The 18,865-nt window shown below is 48.8% G+C and overlaps 1 protein-coding gene across 11 annotated transcripts in view; it reads left to right on the forward strand.

Annotated features, from left to right (window-relative positions):
- Positions 1 to 18,865, forward strand: part of COL13A1 (collagen type XIII alpha 1 chain) — a 141,655-nt gene that overhangs the window by 45,993 nt on the left and 76,797 nt on the right. For 10 of the 11 annotated variants that reach the window (XM_039872000.1, XM_039872003.1, XM_039871995.1 and 7 more), the window contains exons 3-5: positions 12,403 to 12,410; positions 14,811 to 14,837; positions 17,659 to 17,694. In XM_039872000.1, the coding sequence (XP_039727934.1) occupies positions 12,403 to 12,410; positions 14,811 to 14,837; positions 17,659 to 17,694 (71 nt within the window). The remainder of the gene's footprint in view (positions 1 to 12,402; positions 12,411 to 14,810; positions 14,838 to 17,658; positions 17,695 to 18,865) is intronic. The other variant, XM_039871998.1, reaches the window with a different exon arrangement.

An 18,865-nucleotide genomic window follows, 5' to 3' on the forward strand; every position in this document is an offset into this window, starting at 1 on the left:
CTGCCTCGGGCTGTCCAGCTGCAGGGGGGTGGGGTGTAGGGGCTCTGCAGAACTGCAGTGGGGAGGGCCTTCTCTGCTATAAGCTCCTTCATGTGAATCAGCACCTGATAACATAGCCTGGTCACCCCAGGGTGCCCCGCCCCCACTAAACAGCATCTTCTCCTAATTAAAAAGTCAGGCAGGGCCTCCAGTCGGGAAGGGACATTCCATGAGGAGGGGTCTCTGGCAGAGGCTTCGTGTCCTCTTGATGTTGCCGTCCCCATTTCCTGTAGGCTCCACAGTTCACCACCTCCTGTGTGTAGCTCCCCACTCCCACCCCTGCCCTTCCCTCTGCACCCCAGGCTTATAGGTGTGAAGGAGCTTTGGACAAGCAGCCTGAAACACAAGTGCTAGTTCCAATGAGGCCTCTTCTCTGCTGGGTGATCTGGAGCAAGCTTCTTAACCTCACAGCTAAAGTGCAGTGCTCTGAAACTCTCAAGTTTATTCATGCAAGGTCAAAAGCAAGTGCAAAAAGTCATAACTGTTCATCAAAGATTTTATGTTGACTCAATAGTCCTCCTTCTTTAGCCTAAGAAAATAATCTAAATGCACAGATATTCATTGTCACATAATATATAAAAAACATGGAAACTTCCAGATCTAGTAACCAACAAATAGCTAAATCACAGTATATTGCACAGCCATTTAAAAACTGTCATTTTGAAGGCTGCGTACAGGCATGCTAATTTTAATTCTGCGAACTTAGGTATGCATGTGGACCAGGATCAGAGGGGAAAAGAGAAATGGAAACAGTTGTGTGAGAGCAGGGGGCTGGGGGATTAGGGATGATCTGTTTCCTTCACAAAATGTCCTTTAATGTTCTTAAAGAGCTGTTTTAACAATAAATAAATGCCAGGAAAAACAAACTCTTTTTAGAAAGCAAAGCCAAATATAAGATCCAAAGTGTTTTCACTATTCTCAGCTGAAATGTATCCAGTTCTCTGGCTCCTTGTTCACCCCAGGACCCCAGAGCCCCAACACGTACTCATGAGGTCACACACGAGCCATGCAGGCCAGCCCTGCCCCCGGCCTGTCTGGGCTGGTATTTAAAATACAGAACCAAACATCATCCTTTCCTTTTCCTTCTTCCCCTTCTCCTAATATATGTTTAAAGCTCTCTCGGTTCAAAAGATAGTGATTTCCATCTATCTCTGCTTGCCGCCAGACGCTGGTTAGAATTTCTACATCCTCAGTTATGAAAATTCTTTAACTTACGCTAAGACCCTGGCCAAGGATGGCAAATATGTTTCCTCACAGGTGTCAGCTCTGATTGATTGTTTGTGGCTGCCAAAAGTACAAGAAGTAGCACTGAAATAGATTAGTTATATATGCCATGGACCCTGGGTAAAAGAGTAATGATACAGGTCCCAGGTATTTGCTATCCCAGAGTAGTCTGGTATTAAAAGTAGGGCTCTGACACCTAGGATTTCCTCTCAACCCTACCAGTGCTTTCCCGGAGAATCCTGGGTACTTCATAACTTTGTTCTGTGTAAGGATGGGTGGATGCACCCAGTTCTCCAGGAAGCATGCTGATGTGGAAAGAGGGTGGACTTTGCAGTCCGATGGACCCAGGTGATAATCCCAGTTCCATCATTTATTATTCACCTTGGACAATCTACTTGATCTTATTGGACCTTGGAGTTTTCATCTGAAAATTAGAATACTTGCAGATAAGGTGTGTTATGAAGATTAGAAATAGTAAATAGAAAGTGCCCAGTCTAGTGCCTGACACATGATAGCTGTTATCCTGGACACAGTGAGGTTCAGGGGAGCTTCGTGGTTCCATTCAGGTAGGTGGTGTCATTCAGGCAGGTGGAGTGATTTAGGCAGGTGGTGTGGAAGAAGGCCCATATGGAATTGCTAGGCTACCATCTATGGGCTGTATATTCCTTTATGGCTCCCTGGCCCACATTTACATAAGCATGCCTTAACCACGGCCTTGAGGGCAAATAAGATAGCTGCTTTAGACATGATTAATTGAAAAACAAAAACAAGAAAACTTTTCACTTGATTATGCTATTATAAAACACTCCATATTATAACCAAGCATTAGCATTTATTAATTATGAATCATGGTATATATTCCTAACTGTGTACAATTTAAATAAGATTTAAGAAAAATTGATACCCAGGGATAATGAAGTACCTCACTAATTATCAGTTAGTCCCAATCACTGCTTCACAGGGCTTAGTAAACTCAGCTTTCTAACTCCCTGACATCCTTAGGCTTTGGCCTTGTACAGCGTGCATCTTTACCTCTGGGCTTCCACGTTCAGTGGAAGGAGGGAGGCAAAAATGGAAAGATGTAAACACTCTTGAAGATGGCATAACCAAACAATTCCACACGCGGTTAAAGCTGACTCTCAAACACAAGTTCAGCTTCCAAACACTGTTATGACATTGTTTTTTCACAGATCTTTAATTTAGGTGATAGCCAGTGGAACCACCCCACGAATACTCATTCATGTATTCAGCAAGGACTTTCTGAGTACACATTCTGGGCCAGCAGTTCTAAGCTGCAGAATTGGAACAGATCAGGCCTGGAAGCTTCCTAGAGATTATGTATTGTGAATTAGCAGTTTGAGGAACAAATGCAGCTTCGTTTGGCTTGTTTTTAAATTTTCTTAAATTAATATCAACATTTAGAAATCAGAAGATTTTACGCAAAATAGCCAAATTTTTGTCTTTTTTTTTTTTTTTTAAGATCTGACAATAATGGGCCTTCATCCCCACCTGGCAGTAATTGGTTGGGGTTGATAGATGATAACTCCATTTTAGACACAAGCAAGTCCTTAGCATTTTGCCACAGACTCTACCACTCCCTATTGACCTATACCTGGCCTACTTCATTTGGTTATGTTACTTGCTTAGCTCATTATAAGCACTGGAGTTTGCAGCACCTAATCTCTCTCAACTGCTCTTGGAGTGGTGCCTAAAGAATAAATGATCACATTGACCAGAAATCTTGCAATCTAACAGAAAAGAAGGTAAGAAACAAAAAACAAAAACAAAAACAACCATGAGATTGCATCTGTACGTAGAAATTAGAACCATCACTTACTGCATATTTAGAGGGCTTGGGAGAGCATTGAGCATGGTACCATGGGATTGTAGTAAATCAAAGCCAAGTGCCTGGAGGAGGTGGTTTGGGGCTGCAGAGTAATTGCTCAACCTTTGCTGGAGAATTCTTTGTGCCTTTTGGATGCGACAAAAGAGCACTACTTGCTCAACTGCTTACTTCCTGGGAAGGTCCTGAGGGGAGGGGTGGAAGTGGGCCAGGAAATAACTCTCCTTGGGAGATATCTCCAGGGCCTGTGGGAGCATCTTAACTGCTTCTTGGACATTCAGTCAAGGGTGACAAGTTCAAGTGAGACTGCAGATTCTTATCAGAATGGATTCAAGGGGTCAGAACAGGCAGAGTCTGATGGGCACCCAGGCCCTGATTGATTTCTACCTTAATGACACAGCGGGCAACTTGACAGAGAACCTATCAGAATTCCCCAGCCACAGCTCATGTACGGATTGGGCAGCCAGGCCCCTCTGCCCTGTGCTGGAGGCTGTTCCAGGAAACTGGGGCCAGAGAACAATGCCTGCCCTTGGCCCAAATCTGCGAATCAGGCCTGAAATCTCCACCAGCAAGACCGACCCCTGAGATTTCCTCCCTCAGGACTTCTGATTCTGACCTCCAACCTGGAAGTGTCGGGGCCTAAGGAAGCAAGAAAATGCGTAATTTGTCCCAACAGTTCAAAGCTGGCGATTTTCATCTGTACTATTTTATTCAGTTGTCACCCAGCCCCTTCTATCCTGCTCTGCTTATCTCAACTCAGCCTGACCCCTGCCTGTTTGTTTTTTCATGGTTTCCAGGGTTTCAGGGGCTCATCTGAGAAGCAGTACAGCAGGGGAGCTAAAAGCCTGGCCCCTGGTGTCAACTTGCCCCTCACCAGCCTGTGACTCCAAGCTGGAGACACCACCTCTCTCTGTACCTCAGTTTTCTCATCTGGGAAATCGGGATAACAAAAGGGTCCATCTCGTAAGGCTTGTAAGGAATGAATTTGGTCATATCTATAAAACATTAAGAATGGGGCTTGGCACATGGAAAGAACTCTCTAGGTGTTAGCTGTTCTTTAGCTTAGAACACAGAGAAAGGTATATCTTTCTAGGATAGGATGTCATTATTTCCAAGCTCATAATCACAAGAATTGTCCTAGCTATCATTTATTAAGTGCTTACTCTAAGCCAGGAACGGTGCTAAACCTTTTACCTGTATTGTCTCATTTATGCCTCAAAATCCAATGAGGTAGATACTGTCATTACCCCATTTTACAGAAAAAGACACTAGAACTCAGAGAGGTTAAGTGACTTGCCCAAGGTCACATAGCTAACAAGTAGCAAAGTTGGGATTTAAACCTATGGCTTTTGGCTCCAAAGTCAATGCTCTTACCCAGGATTCTGGACAGAAATCCAGTTTGATAAGCAAAAGGTCCAAGTTGTTAAGTCAGGTTTTTATGTCATTACTGTTAAGGGATGAACCATGAAACTGTGCTTGCATGTGACAGGTCGCAGTTCCTGCTCAGACAGGAAGTGTCTGGACGGGGTTAGCCATCAGCCCTCAGTGTGGGGCACTTAGGAAACCACTTTAAGAAAGAGAGGGGAGTGGTCCAAAGTTAGGTAGATGAGGCCACATAGTCTTCAAAGGAACTAGAAGGAACTCAGTGTAGATTTTCTTCAACAGCCCAAACCTCTCACCCCACCACTTAAGTCTTGTTGACTTATTTGCTCTCACAGCTGAAGCAATAAATGTAGGGGTTAAAAAGGAAAGCTTTAGGGTATAGTTGATTCCAAATACCAGCCTAGCCACTTACCAGCTGTGTGACCTTGAATTACTTCTCTGTGCCGCAAGAACCCCATCTGTACAATGGAGCAATAATAGCACTGAATCTGCTTGTCAGGGTTGTTGTGGCTGTTCAGTGAGATAATGCATAACTTTGAGGCTATGGGCATGCCCGGTTCCAGCTGTACAACCATGGGCCAGTTACTTGACCTCTCTGCCTCGGTTTTCTCATCTGCTAGGTGTGGATAATAGTAGTATTACCTCATAGGACTACTGTGAAGAGTAAGTAAGATGATGTACAACATGCTCAGCTCTTGTGGGAGGTTAGTAGGTACTCACTCAGTAAATGTTAGTGTTTAGGACAATGATGAGGCAAGACTTGGGATGCCAGCCCCATAATGGGTTGTCAAGAAATGTGAATTTAAAAGACGCCCCACCTTGGGAGGTACAGACCTGGCTGTAAAGATAAGACCAAGAAGCCCTGGCCTCTCCCAGGCCTCTGAGGGGTAACGTCCTGTGTTGGTCTGACCAGGGCTATGACCCCTGGCCACCCATCTTCACCAGCAGTTGCCTGGTGGGGCTCTGCCAGCAGAGTTACTACATTTGAGCTGCCCCAAGCAGGGCTTTCCACAGGGACATTGGATATGGTGGCTCGGTGTCAGAAGAAGGTCAGAAGTGTGGTGCCTTGGAGGCTTGTCCTACTGCAGGGACCCGGGTGACAACCAAGGGAAGAAAGCAAACCCTGGCTTGGGGCTTGAGTACTGGGGGTGGCAGTCGTTTCTTATGAAGACCACTTGCCCCTTACAGTGTAATCACTAGTCACTGGGACCAGGTCTACAGACAGGGAGCTGCCCAGAGGGAGGGAGCTGGAAAAGCAGACCAGAGTCTGCTGGGCGTTTCCTGGGAGGTTTTGGGCACACTTCCCCTGCCTGTATCTCTGTCACCCACTGATGAATGGGGCTGCTGATACCTGCTCCAACCCTTCAGGGTTGTTTTGTGGATCAGATAAGGAAAGGTAAAACAAGAGCCTTGAGAAGCAGAAGGGCTGAATATCAATGAGATGGGCCCATCCAGTCACTTAGCACCCCAGGCAGGAGTTTGCTGGGGAGTGGAGCCCAGGTGGGTAGAGGCCCTGAGGGAGACAGGACAGCATCACTCTGAGACCCACAGCAAACCCAGCTCTAATCTGGACAGCAGTCAAGGTCAGGGGCCCTGAACCCCGGTGGGGCAGCCTGGGGGCCACAGTCTGACTCTGGGTGTTCCTGGTCTCATTCCGGAGATCTGTGGGAGGCAGTAAGTGGGGTGACCAGCAGATGAGCCCTGCTCGGGAGAGAAGCTGGTCAGAAGCTCAAGCCTAGGGACAGAGTGTCAGGGGTGTCACTTGCAGTAGAGGCATCTCCTGAGCTAGAGAAGAAGCCCTCAAGAACAGGGACAGTGTCTGACTTTGACAGGCTCCAGTGCAACAGCCCACACATAGCTGGCATTGAGCAGATGTTTATGATAATAAACTCTTATGAAGTGAACAAGAAGGGGACATATATTGTGTTCAAAGACACGATTTTCTTCACCCTCCTGATATTGCACTCAGCTTTGTTTTCAAACCCACATCTCTGCTGAAGGGTGAGAAAAATAACCCAGAGTAATTCAGCCACTTCCTGTTTAATACTTGGCCCTTCAGTCCCACTGCTTGACGTGGCATTGGGGAAGGGACACAGGTGTAGTCTGAGACCATCTTTGGTCTGAGCTATTGTTCAACCTGCCAGGGGCTAAGCATTGCCTTCAGTCTCCTGGGCAGGGCCCCCTGCAGCCAGGTCCCCATACTGTGAGGTCCTGTCTCCTCCTTCCCACCTGTGGCCTCCTGCTGGCCAGCAGCCCTTACAGCCACTTCCCAGAGCCTCAGGGCTGCTTCCTTGCCCCAACCCCTCCTCCCCAGCCCCCTATCCCCTGTTATAGGGTATGTGAGTATCTGGGGCGAGGGGAACTGTAGTCGTTGGAATGGGACTCTCCCATCTCAGTGTCCTCAACTCTGGGTATTCCCCCCTGGTCTGCTCAAACTAACCCCACCAGAGCCTTCTTCGAAAGTATTCCTTGCCCCAGGCGCTGACCCTCACCCCTTCCTAGCTAGTTGGCTCTTGGGGCGGGAGTGGGACTGCTTCATAGCTTTGGCTAATTTCCGTGATGTGACAACTCCCACCATGGCAGATTTCCAGCTGCCAATGTGAAGTCACTGAACACAGACTGTAGGGTAATATGGCTCCAACACACCACCATCTGAGTCGTTATATATCTCTCCCAAGAAATGTAAAGCCTCCTGCCTCCCCTCAAAGCTCTGGAAAGAGCACTGGACTAGGATTCATGATCACTTACCAGCCATGAACCACAGGCAAGTTCTATCCCTTCTGAGACTCAGAACCCTCATCTGTAAAATGGGAGCTGAGTTGTGGTGAAGCTCAGTGAGCTAAGATTCGAGGAAGTGCTCTGTCAGTCAAAAAGTATGATTTGTCAGAAACACTCCCAGCGCACAGGATCCAGACGTCTGCCCCAGAAATTGGCCTTGGCCCTCCCTTTAAAATCAGTGATCCTGCCACAGGGCTGTAAGGGAGAAGGGCTCGATCTCTTTGATGTCAACCTCAAAGGACAGAGGCTGCCTCTAAGCTCTTTCGCTATCCATTCACCGACCATCATGCCTGTCACTGATGAATTTCTCTCGATGGTTTTTGAAACAGCACATGCTTCCCTCCTTCACCACTCCTTAATGCAGAGATTGCTCCCTACGTGAGCCTCCTTCTCCTACGCGTGCCGCGCCTCCTTCGAGCTTTGGAACCCCATGGTCCTGGGAGAGGATATGCCAAGTGTATTCATGCTGCGATGGTGTCAGGCAGATCTGGGTTCCAGTACTGTGCATGAGCTCTGCGACTGTGAACACATGCCTTGAACTCGCTGGGCCTCAGCATTTTCATCTGTAGAATGGAAAAATAACAATAGTAGCCACTTCATTGGGTTATTGGGCGGACTGAGTGAAATAAGATACATAAAGTTCTTGGAATAGTGTCAGACACAGAATACATGCTCAATAAATGAATTATTATTTGTCCTAACAAAGTCTTGAGGGAGTTATAAAAGATCAACCTCTAGAAGAATAAGATCCTAAAACTTTGCAAACCACGGGGTTGACTGAGGGCTGGGGCCTTCACCCAGGAGCATGGCCAGGACCATAGGCACACAGAGAGCCTGGAAGCAGAACTGGTCCCATTAGTCCAGTGCAAGGTTTCTCATCTCCAGTAGACTGACATTTGGGGCCAGATAATGCTTTATTGTAGGAATCTTCCTGTTCATTGTAGAATGTTTAGCAGCATCTGTGGCCTCTACACACTAGAGACCAGAAGCAGCCTCCCAGTTGTAACAATCAAAAATGCCTCTAGATATTGCCAACTATCTCCTGGGGGGAAAAATCACCCCCAGCTGAGAATCTTTGTTCCAGCGAATAGGGCATGACGGGCACTGTTAGTCACCCCAGCTCCAAGAAAAGCCTGGGACGCAGAGCATCTGTCCTGGCAGAATGGGTGGGTCGGCACGTGGCAGAGCCAAGTGGCAGGTGGTCAGCTGCAGGCAGCCTGGCAGCAGGCACCAGGAGGCGTGGGTCAGGGCTAGGACCCCAGCTGCTGGCAGTCCAGCGGTCAAGTAGGTCAGATCACAGCTCATATGACGTTGACCTGGGTGCAGCCTCTCGCTCTTTACTTTCATATCTAGGACCAGGACTGGATGCAGGGTCTGGGCAGGGCCAAGCCCTCGGGGAAGGGTGTGGGGCCTTACCTGCCCCCATTAGAAGGGCCAAGATACCCCTCCCACCACTGATGTCCTTCATGACCTCTAACTGGACAGCACAGCCTTCTAGGTAAGAGAGACCTAGTTTAAATCGAACCTCTGTTATATGAAAATTAAACCTGGAAAAAGAAAAAAGAAAAACCCCAGATGCTGCCACTTAAGACCGGGAGACCACCTTAGGCAGGTTGCTTACCCTTTAAGCCTCAGGTTCCTCATCTGTGCTATGACGAGGATAATGCTAACCTCACCTGGTTGTTGTAAGGATTAATTATGCTGTTATAATGACTGTACTTAGCATTACTCCTGCCACATAGTAGGTACTCAGTAAATGTTGATTGATTGAGTGAATGAATCCTTCTGCAGTATACCTTTCTCCCTTAAATCTTTTTGTTGGTTTTCGTTCTCTGGAATTTCTCCAGCTTTCTAACATAGGAAACTGTTGACTTCTCAATGGGAGGAAATGAGTTATTCATCTCTGTATCACTAGAGCTTAGCATTGGGCCTGGGGGATATTAGGTGCTTAAAAAATGAAGTTTTCCTCCCTCAAAGGGCAGTGGCCGTGCCTTATTCATCTCTGTGTGGACGTAGCCCAACACAGTGACTGACATGGTAGGCGATCATTAAATGTTTATTAAATAAATGAATGAAGGAAGGAACATACAAAAATGGATAAAGAAAGGCATGACTCAGAACACCATCCCAGGATTCTCCCTAGGAGTTCGTTTCTACATGTCCATTTAGGAGGGCCATTGCTGCTTACCTGGAGGAGGACAGCCAAACCCTGGAGAGGACAGCAATGTCCTCACCTAGGTGATGAGTGACAGACCTCAGGCAGAGGGAGGAAAATCTCAGGCAGAACTTTTACACCCTGGGCAGCTTCTATGGACCCTCCCCCGGAAGCCTGCTGCAGGCTTCTCTGCTCCCCCAGGGGACTCGGACAATCTTCCTGCTATAGTAGGCATGGGGTGGGGTCCGAGTGTTGTTCTCCTCCCTCAGGATGAGGCAGTGTGGGCTGTACTCTGTAAGGTCAACCACACAGGCACAAGAGACAGTGTGGTTCATTAGGAAGACCTATGGCTGGGGAGTCGGGGACCTGGGTTCTACTCCTATCCCAGTTATCCACCCATGCAGTGATGCTTCATGGTCACTACCCTCCCTGGACCTCTGTTTCCCCATCTGTACGATGGGGACTTGGCAGTGCTTGGGACTGTTATATCTTTTGATGCCTAGCCAGGGTGACAGGTCAGTCAACAGTCATGTTACTGAGCACAGCCAAGTGGCTCACGTGGGAGACCAACCAGTGACATCAAGGCACTGCTGGATTTCACAAGGGCATCGCCTCCCCAGCCACCTAGCACTGCTGGGCATTGAACGCACTGTTAGGTGAAGCATCTGCTCTCAAATCTAGGGGTCTGATGAAAGCAGGGGCAGCAGTGAGATTTTCCAGGGGCCTAAAGATTTCCCAGGGGGACCTTTGAGAATCATCATTGAAGGCAGGCAGGGGAATGCGATAGAAAAAGTCTTTTATTTATTTATTTATTTATTCATTCATTCAATCATTTTTTATTTTTATGATTCCCCTATCTCTCTTCTTTTTCCTAAGGTACAGAATCAACTGACAAATAAGTGCTTTAACTTTGCTGAAGTCTGTGTAAGGACGGGTTGGGGGATGAGAGCTTGGAAGAGCTTGACAGAGCCAAATTCCCTTGCATCAGATAAAGGAGCCCAGAAAAGAGAGATGGGCATGTTGGGTCTAGAGAGAGGAGCCAGGGAGAGGTGCGGAAAGAGAATGGGACTATGAGCGATTTGGGGTGGAGGGAGTTGCTTTCTGCGTGAGAGGTGTAGGGCGAGGTACTGTAATGAAGGGCCTTAGCGGAGTAACTCAGCCTTTTTGTGCCTTAGTTTCTTCATCTGCAGGGTGAGGATGATAGAATTTTCTCTCTAACAGAAAACACTTAGAATCATGCCTGTCACGTAGTAAGGACCATAAAGGTATGTGCAGTGATGATGGTGGTGGTGGTGATATAAAAACTTTTGAAATCTTCAGTGGAATTTATGTCAGTTAGTCACGGGCCAAGCAAATGGCTCTCATGGGACCTGGCTGAGTGCCGAGTCCCATGTCAGCTGCCTGCCAACAGTAGGCAGGTGGTCACCGGAGTAGCTCCATCACCAGGGACTCCCCCAGAGCCTGCAGCACTCGGAGCCACGGCCTGTCGGGCCTCGAGGGTATAGGGCATCTGCCATCCATGTGGCTAAACCATCCCAAAATTACTGTGGGTCAAACTTTGTCATCGGCCTGCTTCTCAAGAGAACACGTACCCCAGCCAGGAGGCACAGACTTCCTAGCCAGCTGACCCCTCTGGCAAACCGTACTCCGGAGATATTTTCAGATTCTGGGTGACATTCTTCTGCCCCTCAGCCTAATAGATCCCAGATGCTCCCCTCCTCCTTCAACCTCCTTCCCTCCAGCTATTTCTAAAACCCTGGGGCTGCCTCACCCAGTCACTATACCTCTTGACTTATTATTATTATTATTATTATTTTTAATTTAAAACATTTTGTTCCCCCTTAACATGATGGCTTGACAGAGGCCAGCATGAAAGAGGCTTTTTCCTCCTGGATGGGAACCAGGACAGAAAAGCTGGCCAACTGATGAAGGTGGAGAGAAAGAAGCTGGCCTTGGGAATGTGAGGAGCAGGGGGAAACACAAGGAGTCTTTATTGGCCAAGCATAAAAGAAGCCACAGGAGTAGCAGCTGTGTTAACGTAGCCAGGTCACCAGGGGCTGGGCAGACTCACCAGGCCCAGCTGGGAATCCCACAGGCCTTGGGGGTCTCATGACTCATGTGCTGCAGAAATGCCTTCTAGTTCACCATCTTTCTGTTGCTACTTTTCTTTACCTTCCGTCCCCACCCATCGTCCTGCCCCCTTCTTCAGAGTATTTGAATTTGTAATTCTTGGCCATTGTCAGTAATGAGATAGGGCCATTGCTGAACCCTTTGGGAGGTAGGAGGGTGAGTGGACATAACTAGGAGACAGGAGAGAGGAGGGGAGGAGGAGGAGAGGGGAGGGAGGGGGAGGGGGAGGTGGGGCTGGAGCACAGAGGTGGACGGTGAGAAAAAGTTTAGCGGGCAGCAGACCCAGGAGGGCAGAACCGCCTGACTCACAGCTTAATAGAAACCAGGACAGGCCGATATACATCAGGCAGGGGACCAAATGAGAAACCTTCTGCCCCTGCTTCCTGCTTGTTTTCCTTGTATTTCATGGAAGCGTGGAGAGGACAACAAGCTTGCTAATAATCATGGTCTCTTTAGGTTCAGTTACGCTTTTGACCTTTTGCAATGTGCCTTGATGCCCGCTGACCTGTGTTCCTCAAAGCAACTGTGTACATGCGTTGGGGCACATCTCGAAGGGCCCGCTTTGTGGGTTGGGAAGCTGAGGCATGGAAGAGACTCCTTGGGAAGTTAGGGCCCCAGCAGGGCTGCGCCTGGGGCCCAGACCTCTGGATTTCTCATCCAATGATGAAAATTTGGAGATGAAATAAAGGGAGAAGAGATTATACTAGTGAAAGTGGGCCAGGAAAACACAAACTTCGAAGACCAGCCGAAGAATTCTTGGACGCTTCTTCTAAGGCATTCCCCCACCCCGCACCCCACCTCATCCTCGCATCAGTGACACTGACCCTCGCATTTTCTCTCTCTCTTTCAGGACCTCCTGTAAGTACCTCCAGCCGCAGCCTGCTCTCACACATCTGAAAGGTTTTGCTCTCTGCTGGTAAACGGGCCCTGGGTGGGAGAACTGATAGCTGGCCGTGCTGTCTTCCAGGGGAGCAGTACAGCCTCTGGAAAAATCTGCAAGGTCCCTCCAGAATGTTGACATGGGAAAAAGGGCTGCCGTTTTGCTTTCCGCCCACTTCTGCATCCCTCCAGGGCCAGACAATGGCTGTCCCCGCAAAGCAGGTCCCAATTTCAATCTGAAAGGCTGGCTTGCCCATTGTTAGCCCAGCTCCTTTGTCCCCCAAAGAACTAGAGCCAAAGAAGCACCAGGTATTAGAAAGAAAGAGATAATCTCTGCTCACTTTTGGTCCTTGAGAGGTCTCCTGCCCATTCAGTAAACAGGGCAGTGAGCGGCTCTAAGTGTAGACTGCTCCCGAGGATGCGATGTCCACATCGCTGTGTGGACAGCTCCACTCTAGCCAAGTCACTTTGGGCAGGTTGTGGTGGTTGTTATTGTTGTTGTTGTTGTTGTTGTTGTTGTTGTTGTTGTTGCTGTTGTTAAGAAAGCAATGTCAATAGGTTAGATTAAGAGACTACACGAATTATAGGTAGCGTGTCAGGTTCCTGTCCCTGGCCTCGCCCTAAAGCCCAGGGTGGGGCTGGGAGCCAAGTCATTTGCAGAGAACCTGAGAAGCAGGCAAGGAGACTGGCCCCCAAAGTAATGGATCCAGAGAACAGGAGCATGTCTTCTCGAAGACAGCATTTGATATCCCAACAAAAGACCCAGAGGTCACAGGGGCAGCTGGGGACTGGAGTTGAAAGGGCCCAGCCCTCAGCATCAGATCTTTCTCAAGGTTACTGAAAGAAGCCCCATTTCATTGCTTTCTTGGAGAAGACATTTCCATAGTTTTTTTTTTCTCTCAATCTACCTGTGAGAGCAGCCGGCCCAGTCTGTAATAAGACTTTATTTATTCTTCTATCTGTGTCCCAAGAGGGGCATTGAAACCTGTGCTGACGATGCTGCCCAGCTCCCTGCCTGCTGAGTTACAGAGAGAGAGGAAAATCATGTCATTCCCTGAAAGAGAAGGATGATTTATCATGGCATGTTTTGGATGTCAGATCTCAATTCCTGTCATCAATCTTCCAAAATAAACTCTGCCATAGGAAACTTCCACAGACCACCTGCTGGAAATGGGCTGTTTTTCCCCTTCTTTTCTGACGAAGCCAAAAAGAGTCCTCACCTCCCCCACTCCCAGGACCTCCCCCACACACCTCTCCCCACAGCCAAGCTGCTAGGCTAACCCAGTAGCTGGGCTCTGGGTCCCTGCCTGACTGGAGGGCCTGCCCTCACCACGAATGTAGTGTTCTCTTGGCTTCTGCTGACCTCACCCCAGAGCTGTTCCCAGCCAGAGAGGGCGCTGTCGCTCCTTGGGGCTCTACGGCGCAGGAGCAAATGAGGGGGTTGAATCTGAATCTCCTCACAATTCCTGCCGGCCTGGCCACCACCAGCATGGAGTGATAGGGAGGAGCCCAGGTAGCTTCCCCAGGTAGCATTCTTTCCCACTTCTCAGCCTAGCACAGAAGAATCCCGAATCCTCCAGCTGTGACTGAAACCGCATGGAGGGATATGAGAATATTCTTAGATGAAGAGCTGGCCAGGGTGGGGGGGAGGTGGGAGTGAGGGGGTGGGGGGTGGGGATCACTTCCCAATCCTGTTTGCTTTGCTTCTGCAAAGAAGGAATGTCATGGGCCAGAGGTGAGAGACAGGGAGACAGCGACTGGTAGCGATGCCTGTCTGCTGCCCTCTGAGTATGTCTCAGGGGCACACCCCTGGGGTGGCTCTGTACTCCAGTTGGAAGACCCAGGTTCCTGTGGGCGCAAGGACAGTCAGTGCCTAGAGAACACAACCATGGAGGGTGGCTTCAAGTAACAGCAGGAATCATTTAAATGGTAGAAAATTTGTGGCCACACATGCCACACATGCCCTCATGCCCATGGCAGACGTTGCTAATCAATTAGGAAGCTTTTTAATGTTAATGCTTTATTCGATCACTACTGATCCGTTGGGGTCTGCACTCAAACCGACATCTGTTGGCCATGCCTACACTAGATTTAAGGGAGAATTTCTTAATTATGGGAACTATAAGACTGAAGCCCAAGGGGAAGTAGGGATGTCTCTTTCTCTGGAGGGATACTGAGAAATATATGACGTCCAGCTGCCAGCCTTGGTTGAATGCAGTCTTTGAATATGATCGAGGCTCTCCCTTTTGTTCATAAAATAACAGGCTCATAGAGCACAAGTGCGTCCAAGGTCACATCGCTGGTTGGGCAGTGTGGAACCATCAGGTATTATAATACGTTTACCTTTGTAAACTTTACTCTTTCTCCCCTTTATTTCAGGGTCCCACCGGAAGACCTGGCCTCCCAGTGAGTAGCTTTTATTTCTTCCTTCCTCTGCATCTCTCTCACGTGCTCTTTCTCAATCCAAGGACTGGCGGGTCGGGTGGCTGTTTTCCTCCATCTGTATCTGGGTGAGAGGCCCCTCTCCAGTTTCTCTAACCCATATCTGAGGGTAAACTTCCTGGGTACCCTTCTGGGGCCCCAGGCAGGCAGATGACAGCATGCAGGTCCCTCCAATGTTGGACTGGACTTCCAGACAGATGGCCCTATAATGAGGGCCTGGAAGGGGAGGTAGCCCACGGGCTTACTGGGTATCTTCCTTCATGCCAGCTTAGATTAAGGCCACTGTCCCTGCTTTGTCTTATGCCCTCTGATAGGAGTAGACTCAAAAACTTTCTTTTCCCCCTAGTTACCATTTCCAAATGGTAGGGAAGCTATGCCAAGTAACCATGGGGTCTTTGGAATCAAAATAGAAAAACACTAATTGCCATCTCTTACTGAGAACTTTATGTATTCCAGGCACTATGCTAATCACTCTTCACACATTTGATTTGTTCAACAACTCAGTGAAATAGGTATCATTATGCAAACTTTATAGATGAGGAAACCCACACTCAGAGGGGTAAGATGCCTTATCTGATCGTCCAAGCTTCAGTTGTAGACCTCTTTGAGGCCCATACCATGCACCATTCCATACTACTGTTTCCTGTGGTCCCTGCTCCACATCTGAGAACCATCTTTAAAGTCTTCAAAGACATTGCTGTGTGGGGTGTAGCCTGGGTCATATATGCATTGAGTACTAGATACCATGGGCCCTCAGGTAGGGAGGGGCTCAAGCAAGGTGCTGTAGTCAGCCAGAGGGCCAAGGTGAGGTGTGGAGAGTATCCGGGGCTGGCACCGGGCTTCCCGCTCTCCCTGAGCGGAAGGCCACATCCATTGGACTCCAGACCCTCTGTGCATCTCTCTTACCCAGTTACTCCTCCTTTGACATGAATTATTCTGTAACTTCGTGACTAATCCAACAGCTTCTAGAATTCATGTCCAGCAGTGACTTTCTTAATGAAATGCATGTGGGAGAATGTTTAGCCTTGAAAATGGAAACTCTCCCGGTAAGTCCGATGCCTGGAGCAGAGGAGGACGGGTGAATCGGTCCCATGAAACCCAAGGAGGGAAAAAATCAGATGACTGGTGGGGGAACGTGGGCAGACTTTGTTTTTTCTGACAACGTCCACCTTTAAAAAGCATTTGGGGGCAATTCACAGAGCAGAGGCTGCGGCACATAGTTTCCAGTCTCTGGCCATTCCACGTCTGTCCCGAACCCGAGCATTTTATGGCCAGGACTGCAAAGAACATTAGTTTTAAGAAAGAAATGAAAAGAAACCAAAACACACATCCTGCAAGATCATTCAAAAGCCCAAAAGTGAGTGGGCCGTGGGGATGTCACACCCGACATCTAATGGATCTGGTGTCCTCAGCAGAAAGGGCCACTGATCCACAGGTCACGGTCCTGCTCATGCTTCTGCCTGAAGGGACCTGAGAGTGTCCCACAGAAAGATTTGCTGGCCCCTTGTTGTGAAATGCAAAACGTGTGAAATACAAATATGCTTATAAAATTCACTTGCCTGCTGGGCTTACTACCGGTAGACACCATTTATATACAACACTCACCAGATGCCAGGCACTGGAAGTAAGCTTGCCAGAGACATCGTCTCATGGCAGCCTCCCAGCAGCCCCATGAGAGAGACATGGATGCTCAGGGAGGTTAAAGAAACAGACTCATGCTCATAACCAACATTGCTACCCTGCCACACAGCAAAAGCTGAGTGTTTTATTAAAGACACCATTGACCTTAACAAGGTATGTGTCACCAGAGCCTAATTTCAGAGCCGATTGCTACTCTCTGGGGCGTCCACGTAAATCTTCGGATGCTAATTGTCCCTCAAAGACCTTTTGCCCCAGTGGGATCAGCAGACACAGAACCACCCCCAGAGATGCCCACACCCTTCAGAGAGGAACCCATACACCCAGCTCTCGCCTGCCCAGCAGGACAAACGCGATCTGATTTTTGGCCCCTGTTGTTTTCCATGCTTCCAGCTCCTAGCAAACCCCAGGCCTCACCCCAGAATTTATGATGTCTGTACACATATAATTGCAAAAAAATATTTTCTACCAAAAGGGGGAGGAACGAAACTTAATAAGCAGATTTCCAGAGCGAGAAGATGTAAGCCCTGGCTGCAAAACAAAGCAGTTCCCTCTGAGCAGCTGGAACTTGTGATGCGGCTGGATCCACATGGCTCACAGTTCTTCCTGTTGGTGCTGAGGGTGGCCACGAGGAGGAGGCGTGGAGGACTGTCCATAGCCTTCTCAGAAGAGGACCTGGGGAGGAGCTGGGCACTGCTCCCCAGCTCTGGCATAGAGAGACCTAGGGAAGTGGTTCACCCATCACATGGGAGCTGCCACTCACCCTGTTCTGTGTCTTGAAGTTGAGCATGACGAGGCTGTGGCACATCCTAGCTATAGCTGGAATGGATTACGACAACAGACGTCTAAAGGAAGAAGGGCCTTGGACCACTGATGGAACACATAGCGAAACTGAGGCCCAGGCTGGAGACCAGACTCATACATTAGTGCTCTTTCCATAGCACCATGCCTGAGTGCAGATAGAGACAGGGGTGGCTGCTTGCCAAATAGTCTCTGGGGGCTAAATGGGCAAGTTCATCCATATGATACCTGGGCATTGTCCCTACTGCCCATGCAAACCAGATCTTGGGTACATAGCTAGCCTGTGGGGCCTTTACATGCTGGCTCACCTCCAGCCACATCTAATTATCTCTGCATCCTTCATTAGGGGGACAAAGGCGCCATTGGGATGCCTGGACGTGTGGTGAGTTGGCTCATGTCTACCTGCTTGGGTGGCCATTGCTTGCTTCTTCATGCTGGCCTATCCCCCAAACCATGGCAAGCTGTTGCCTACCCCAGCCCGAGGAAGGGGTCAGATCTCTCCCTTCCCCTGCCCAAGTCAGCTTCAGAAAGAGACAGATGAGAAGAAGGAAAGAAGTTTCATTCCAACCCTTCAGATCTTGCAATCCGGCTTTACTCTCCAGAGAGCTGCCAGCAAAGGAAAAATCCAAGGAATTTCATGAATAAAGCTCTTTGCTGGATGACAGGGTGAAGCCCAAACCCCACTTGGTATTGAGAAGACTTCCACTCACGCCATCCGCAATCCCCTAAGGCTGGCAGTTAGCCTTCAGATTTATAGCAGCTCCTGCAACCATCCCCCAGCAAGAGCAGCCAAAGATGGTAAGAAATGCAGCCTCCCAAGGCTCTATGGAAACTGGTGGAGCCAGCTTCCCAGAGGCATCTTCCACAGACAGAGGCTAGAAGGAGATGAAGACAGGGCTTGCTCCAGGCTCCCAATCCCCACTAGGCGGCTGGGAGTTAAAACGTTTAATATTTCCTGCTGATAAATTAAGATGGTGAAAGGGAAATGTTTGACAGGGAGAGTATATCTCAGAAATGGAAAGGCTGACACTAGGCCTTAGGTCCAAGCACCAGGGTTTTTTTTCTGGTGGCTTCTATCCTCTGAGGGGCTAGAAAGGGCAGGACGGGCACATGCTGGCAGCCTAAGGCAGTGATGGCCACGTGCCGATCTCACCACCACTCAGCCTAGTCTAGGATATGGCCCAAGCCACTCTCCCTGTCTGACCCCTAACTCCCCACCAGCCATCAGCCTCAACCTCTACCCTGGCTCCCAGGTACCCCTGATTATCCCCCATGCCATCCTTTCATGTCACTCATGTGCTTTGCCTCATAATCTCACCTCCTGGGCTGTTTGGCCTTAGGCCTAGGTACAGCATCCTTGTGTGAGTTCGCTTGCCTGGCGTGAGCCTGGCGCTCAGAGAAAAGGCATTTAGCTAACACTCGAGAGTGCTAACCGCGTGCTGGCATTGTGTTAAGAGCCTCGCATATATCAGCTCATTCAGTCCTCAACATTGTGGGAGGCAGGCAGTTCCCATTTTTCAGATGAGAAAACTGAGGCTCGGATGTTAAGTGTC

This window comes from Pteropus medius, unplaced genomic scaffold (genome assembly GCF_902729225.1).
Source record: "Pteropus medius unplaced genomic scaffold, Ma_sr-lr_union100, whole genome shotgun sequence".
Taxonomy (NCBI): Eukaryota; Metazoa; Chordata; class Mammalia; order Chiroptera; family Pteropodidae; genus Pteropus; species Pteropus medius.